The following is a 7,323-nucleotide window of genomic DNA, read 5'->3' as shown; positions in this document are numbered from 1 at the left end:
CGACCGTTTCTCAGATACCCTCAGTTTGCAGTTTCCTTTCAGCAGCCAGAGCTGCTCCATTCTGAAGTTCAGAAATCATGCAAAACACATGTATACAGAGCTCTAATGTCTTGTGCAAATTTCATTTTAAAAAGATTTCAACTGAGCCAGGAGACCCTGAAGGAGAAGGCTGTTTTCAAGATAAGACACACATCTGAAGACAGAAATGCCTCTGTCAGGCCAAGGCCAAAGCATGGGCATCCGATATGCACGTGGCCGCAGAGGAGGAAAGAGGAGAGGTTAGCTGGATGGGTCGAGAGCTAGGAAATCAAAAGGGATCAAGTTTTGTGGTGTCCTGACTTTTTTGGATCATTTCAGGCCTTCATCTTCGGCTTTTTGCACACAATTTGTACTTCTTTACTGCCATACAAATATGACAAAATGTGACAAAACAGCCTATGATGTTGGTACAGAATCATTCCAAGAACACAGGACCTGGAGACAAAAGTAAAGGCAGAAAAACAATAACTCGAGACACCCACTGTCTACCCCACGTGCAAGTGAAGAACTGAAACTCTGGGGGAAAAGTCAAATCGAGGAAAACAAGGCGGTTGCTTAGGACTAAAATTCGCCTTCTCAGGTGTTAGGGGCCAGTGCGCGTGTTCTTACTTCCCTGGAAAACATAAAACGAACAATGTCATCTAAGCACCAAGAGTCACCTGGCTCCCCAGAGATTTCTCTGAAATCAAGTTTGCACCAAAACAAAAGCGGGGGCGGGGTTCAAATTTTGCTTCTTTTGACTTCTAATATTTTTACTCCTATAAGTACTTTTCAAGTTTCAGTATTTAGAAATGGCATGTGTGCCCTCTTGGTGTAATTTGGCTCCTAAACTTTACCTTCTACTGCAAAGTGAACGATAAAAGTCAAGCCTTGCTTAGGTACTTAACAAGCATGTCACATACACTATTATCATGTTTCATCCTCCCAACAGTCATTATAAGCCCATTTTACAGATGGGGAAAAATTGAGGCCCAAAGGCTAGGAACTTCGACAAATCACGGGGCCCTGAGCATGGGTCAGAATTTGAAACTGGATCTTTTAGGTTCCAAAGCCAATGACCTCTATGAGCTACACTTAGAAACTGCCAGAAAGTCAACTGATGGCCTAACCATTTTTTCTTTAGAAAGTGGACCTTTTCTCGCTGGTATGTACAGAGCATGGTGGTCTCACTACGCTGACGATTTAAGAGGACTCACATCTTGGAGTTTCTCTGATGGGTTCAAGGGTGATGGACTCAGCCTAGACACCATGAGAGCACCCAAGACATTGAGCAGAGTGGTGACTAGTATGCCGTTATAATAGCACATAGATATTTCCAATTTCACATAATCAGAGCATATCTTTGAAGCAATTAACAATCACAACCTTTTAATAACAGAGAGGTTTGGGGTGGGCTAGGTGTTGAGGTCATTTTCCGAAAAGAATGTGTGAGGATCACTGACAGGCCTTGTAAGGGGGACAGGCACACAGACTCCTGCATCTGAGCCTCTAAATCCTCCACCCAGTGCAGAGTTACACATTTAAACCAAAAGAACAGAGATGATTCATCCAGCCCTGGACCCCATTAGACAGCAGAGACCATCCTGTGATCCATCCCTCCACTCAGGCCTAGAAATAAACAGAGGCAACTTGAAAAACCATCCACAGACGATTTCCCCAAACGTTTGATTGTATAAATAATTTATTTCTGTTCACAGCATCATATACGCATATAAAAGGAAACGGGAACCCAAAGAGGAGGATGATCAGGACAAAGAATTACAGCAGTAGAAATGGAAACAAGCCAGGAGACATAGTCCCAACACCATGACAGAGAATCCGTGAAGAGAACTGTTGTGAAACAAAGCTGGCCTCCCTGTGTCTATCAGAAAACATTTGAAAAGCTCCTGCGGGGAGGCCAAGTTCCTCTATGTGGACCCCATTCATTCTCCAAAGAGCAGGAGGCATAATAAATCACTGACAGCTACACTGGAGGGATCTCCCAGGTGACCACTCCAAGGTAGTTTAGCCTGTGCTTCCTCCCCGCATTGGTCAGAGACGAAATGGGCTATTATTAGGGCAAACACTACAGATATCAACTGAGACTTTTAACTATTGGTTGATACACCACAGAGCTTTACTGCACAATTACTAACAGTTGACCGCACCCTTAAGTATTGATAATGCAAAAAAAAAAAAGGTCATTTTGCATCATTGGTAAAGCATGACAGAATCTGAACACTGATCTTGGACCAAAATATTGTCAGCACGAGAAGGTTACAGTATTTGGCATCTGCAATGTCACAAAATAAATATATTATTCTCTCAATAGTGTGGAACTACCAAAATGTCAAAGTGCTTAAGAAATTGTTGCATGTGAAGAAAATAAAGAAAGATGGATTTTTTTTCTTTTAATAATTCTATACAGGATCTTCAGATGACGGGACCAGCCCATTTAGAAATCAGTGACTATGCTGTCGATATGTAAGCTGAAACCTCGCAGGCTTTTCAGCACTGCTCAGCTATATTTTCTCTACTGAGTTTCTACAAAAAGACCAGCGTTGGAGGGGTACCAAATACACCGACAAAAGAGAAAAGAAGATGGACTGCTAGGTTTCTTCTTTTAAAATACTTCATAGGGGAACTGGATCAAGCAGGAAGCCAGGACTACTACCTCTGGTTCTTAAATTCACTTTGAGTGCAGGGATTTATTTATAGGCATGGATTTATAATTTGACTAACTCACATGCTCACGCATGACCATGCCCAATTTCTAAAGGCCTCCTTCACACAAGAAATTTATCATTATTCGTGGATGGGGGGGGGACATAATCCTACCTGTAAACATGGATTTAAAGAAGAAATCAAAATCACACAGTAAGTTTCCCTTTTGATACTGTGTTTGGGGGTGAATGACAGCTTCTGCAAACCAAGACTCAGTCCTGATTATAAAGGATTTTTTAAATTACATTATTAAAAATAGGTATTTCTTCTTCTTTCACTTTATTTCCAAAGCCTCTTTCAAGTAAACTGTGAGGAGCCTGAGGACAGGTGACCATTACGTCACATGCTTTCTTTCATCCCAAGCGCTCACTGTGTCTGCATTTGCTCTGCAACCAGTTCCCACAAGCAGGAATCAGGAAGGACCTCCTTGTGCTTTTCCCTCGCCTGGAAATCCATGCAATGAGGTTGGCTTTTGCAACAAGGTGGGCTTTTGTCTGTTGGTGCGTAACATCAAATACTCTAATGAGACATTTGCAATGAAAATACTTAAACCAGATAGGCCACAATGAACCAAATTAGAAATTTGAACATGTCGCCACTTGCAGCGTAAAGGGATCTAAAAGGGCAAAGTCTTTTTTTTTTTTTTTTCCCCTAAATTGAGTATTTCTATGGGGAGTATTCATTCGTAGCAGATTTTTTTAAGGAAAAAAAAATGTCTGAAAACCATAACCCATCATCAAGCGGTTAGGATTACAAGAGACATCCCTTGCCAAAACCCGCTTGTCATTCAGCACACATCTGCAGCTGGTGTGCTCACACAAACCAATCAGCAGGCTAAAAAAAAAAAAAAAATTGAAGATTCCACACATATGGGTCTAGAAATGTATGTCGATTACACAGCACTGTATCTACACACACCCCATCCAGGACTGACGTCAGGAGCCTTACCCTTTAAACACCTTTAACTATTCTGCAAAGAGTAAATGCATCATTTGCCACCACCTCCAACAGTTTCTTGTTTTTAATTTTTTTTTATTGGTCTCTTTGTGTGATAATGACCTACACATGGACAGGGTCCAAACCATCTGGAAGATGTCTGATTCCAGGCTGAAAAGCAGTTCTCAACAAAACTGGTCTTCTGAAGCTACCACAAAGCACCAGGAAAGGGGCGTTCTTCGCGGCCATCCCCCAGCCCAGGCCAGCGCAGCGCCCCGCGCCTTCCTTCTGCGGTACTGTTCCACGCAGTCCTCTGATGGCCCAAACCACCACCTCGTTTGGGCCCAGAGCAGGGCAAATGGATTTTCACAGGGGCCTGCCCTGTGACATAAAATTATCCAGCTTTCATAGCCCAAGGAGAGGTTGTCCCCCCGCACCTCCCACTGCCACCGTGCCCCCAGATGGGAACTCCCGGGGTTCTGGGAGCCGCATACCTCAGGTAGCTCACAGGTGCGATCCCCCGTGAGGGCGGGGAAGCCTGAACTTCTGGCCCCGCTGAAGTAGGAGGAAATCGCTTTTGTCTCTGATATCTGAGCCTTCCAACCTGGGCCAGCAGGGCGGACGGTGGGACCTGCACGTCCACTCCCCAGCCGGGTCCCCCACCCCCTGAGTAGCTCCGGCGTTCAGACAAAAGGACCCCTGAGCTGGGGGTGGGGGCAGGTCGAGCGCAGGCTGGCCAGCTTGCCTACATACCAGGTTAAGTCACCAGTCCTGCATGTGGGTGCAGAGACTCCGCTTTAAAAATTCGAAGCTTCGCTTTGGTTCGCTGTCTTTGTTCGCGGGCGCGCGGGCCACACAGCCTTTCATTCATTCATTCCGGACTCGCTCGCTCCCCGCGCCTAGCTCCGGAACGTCGCCGCCCAGAGCATTACCGCTTCTTCTTCTGCTTGAGGGACTTCCTGCGTTTCAGGATCATCTCGTACAGCTTGTCCATGCCCTCGGTGAGGCCCTCGCCGATGATGGCGCACGCCGGCTGGACGTGGTAGGTGGTGGCCGGGATGAGCTCGTGCAGCGCCAGCTGCTTCTCGATCTCCGCCACAGGCAGCGACTTGGGCAGGTCCTGCTTGTTGGCGATGACCAGCAGCGGCGTGCCCTGGTTCTCTGCGAACTTGGTCACCTTGTGCAGCTCTGTCTTGGCCTCCTCCAGCCGGTCCACGTCCACCGAGTCCACCACGTAGATGATGCCGTCCGTGCAGCGGCTGTAGGACTTCCACAGCGGCCGAAGCTTCTCCTGGCCGCCCACGTCCCAGAAGTGGCAGCTGATGCCCTTGGCCGTGCCGTTGCTTAGCTTGATCTTCTCCGTGTTGAAGCCGATGGTGGGCACGGTGTTCACGAACTCGTTGAACTTGAGCCGGTAGAGCACCGTGGTCTTGCCGGCCGAGTCCAAGCCCAGCATGACGATGTGCAGCGACTGGAAGGCCGAGATGTTGGAGGAGATGTTGCCCATGGCTCCTCGCTGCGGCGCCGGCCACTGCGGCTGCGGCGGGAGGGCGCCGCCCCCCGCCCTCCCGAGCAGTTACGGGCCCGACGCGGGCGGGCGCACCTGGGCCCCGCCTGCCGCCCTCAGCCGCCCGCACCGGCCCGGGCTTGGAGTCCCCGGGGCGCACGGCTCGGCGCGCTCAGACGCCGCGGCCCCCGCGCCCGCGCCGGCCGGGCATCGCGTCTCTCCCGATGGGCTTTGTCTCCTGCGAAGTCTCCGCTGCGGCGCCGCGGGCTGCTCGCGCCCGTCGCCCTCCCCCGCCGGCCCCGGCCCTCTCTCTGCTGCTTCCTCGGGCCGCGCCCCCGCGCTCCAGCCGCTGCCCTGGCTCTCCGCTGCTGCCGGTTCCGGGCTCCGAGCGCCGAGCGCTCGCCTCTGCCTGGGCGGCGCAGCCGCTGGGCCAATCCCACTCCCAGGGCGCGCCTCGGAGGCGCAGGCGGGGCGTGGGCTTCCCCGGACTTCGCTGCCGGCGCGGTCGCCTGGCTGTCCCCACAGTCCCCGCGCCGCCACCGCCGCCGCCGCCAGCCTGCAGCGGCGGGAGGGCGCCCGGCTCCGCCCCTAGGAGGCTCCGCCCTCGCCCCGCCCCTATGGCCCCGCCCCTTCGTGGTGCCCCCGTACCGACGGCCCCGCCCCTCGCCCCGCCCCGGGTCGGGCGTGGACCTCCCAGCCCGGCGGGCCGCTTTCGCGCCTTTCAGACCTTTCGAAATCGCCCTGGTTGTCTCCTCCCGCGCCGCACCCAGATAATGGGCCCCCGAGCTGCCGGCTCTTCCCGCGTCGGCTCTCTGACGCATCTTGTAAAAATAGCTCCCGGAACTCCACGCCCCGCCAGCCCCAGGCCGGACCGACTGCCCGGCGGGACTGCAGCGTGGGAGGCGCAGCCGGCCTCAGGGAGCCAGCCAGAGCCGGGGGTCCAGAGTCCAGGGCAAGGCGGGCCGGGGCAGCTCTGCCCGAGGGACTGGGGACCATCCAAGGTGGAGGTGGGGTGAGAGTGCCCCCTCTGGGGAGAGAGGGCTGTGGATCAGGCCCCCGACCACCAGACTCCCTCACTCAGGAGAGGGGAAAGGAGGGCGTGGGCCGCAAGGAGCCAGCCCGGGCACGTGGCCTTTGCGGTGCCCAGTACACTGACCCTCCCTGGTACCCTGGCTCGCTTCCCTGCCAGAACTCCGGGGGGATGGGGTGGGGTCTCCACAGGATGGGGTCTCCAAGGGATCACCGCTGCCCTGGGGCCCAGACCTGCGCCCAGATCGCCCCGGAGGCCTGGCTTCATTTAAGGAGACTTGTCTGTCCCCAGATAGCTCCGACGACTCACCAGCCCCAGACAGTTCCTTTGCTACCTTGTTTTTGTCCCCAGCGTCTGCGCAGACATCCCAGGTCAAGTGTGAGCATCTCAGGAGAGCACCCTCTACCACCCACTGTACTTTGAGAACTGAGAACCACCTGCCCACAGGTGAACCAATCCTCCTGCGACTGGTGCTCCAGGAGGATTTAGGCCTGAAACAAAAATGTGTCAGCAGCTCGGAGTAGGTTACACCATAGGTCACAGGCACCAGTGCCCAGCCCCTGGCTGGCTTCTCCCATCACTCTGATTCAGCGCTCTCATCCTAGTTGGTAAGCACATAACCAAGGCTCATCCTCTGAGGGTGCAGAGGAAACTGAGTGAACATTGCCGATATGCACCTGGGGCTCTGGAGGAGGAGAAGCAGAGGCAGTATGGACAGGGGCTTCTTCCCAACTCCAACTTATGAGGCAGGAAGAGGGAAATGGAGTCTAGGGGGATGGAAATGAGCCTGATAACCATTGATGGGTGAAAACCAAATTATTATAGAAAAGCTTTCCTTTACCACCTTCCTTTCACAAGCTGTGATAAAATAGGTGATTTTGTTTGTACTGAACCATATGAGAAGACTTTGTGTTGATGGCAGGACCAAGCATCCTTCCTTTGGGGACTCCCCTGGTGGCAGCAACCACTCAGACTGGGTCCAGGGCTGGAAAAGTCCTAGTGGATCATTCTGTCCAATGTGCCAGATGAGGAAACCAAGGCTCAGGCACTTGACTTGGCCAGGGTGGAACCTACCTGCAGACGGCCTTCTCCCCACCCAGTGGTATTC

The 7,323-nt window shown here is 52.5% G+C and overlaps 1 protein-coding gene across 1 annotated transcript; it reads right to left on the bottom strand.

Annotated features, from left to right (window-relative positions):
- Nucleotides 1–1,702: 1,702 nt before the first annotated feature.
- On the bottom strand, nucleotides 1,703–5,186 carry ARL4C (ARF like GTPase 4C). Its single transcript, XM_086394201.1, has one exon. It carries the CDS (start codon nucleotides 5,183–5,185, stop codon nucleotides 4,607–4,609), a length of 579 nt encoding a protein of 192 aa, XP_086250327.1. The 5' UTR covers nucleotide 5,186; the 3' UTR covers nucleotides 1,703–4,606.
- Nucleotides 5,187–7,323: the final 2,137 nt, after the last annotated feature.

Source organism: Bos grunniens, chromosome 3 (genome assembly GCF_055505025.1).
Source record: "Bos grunniens cultivar Pamir isolate PY7600 chromosome 3, Bosgru_T2T1.0, whole genome shotgun sequence".
Taxonomy (NCBI): Eukaryota; Metazoa; Chordata; class Mammalia; order Artiodactyla; family Bovidae; genus Bos; species Bos grunniens.
This window is presented reverse-complemented; position numbering and strand designations above follow the sequence as displayed.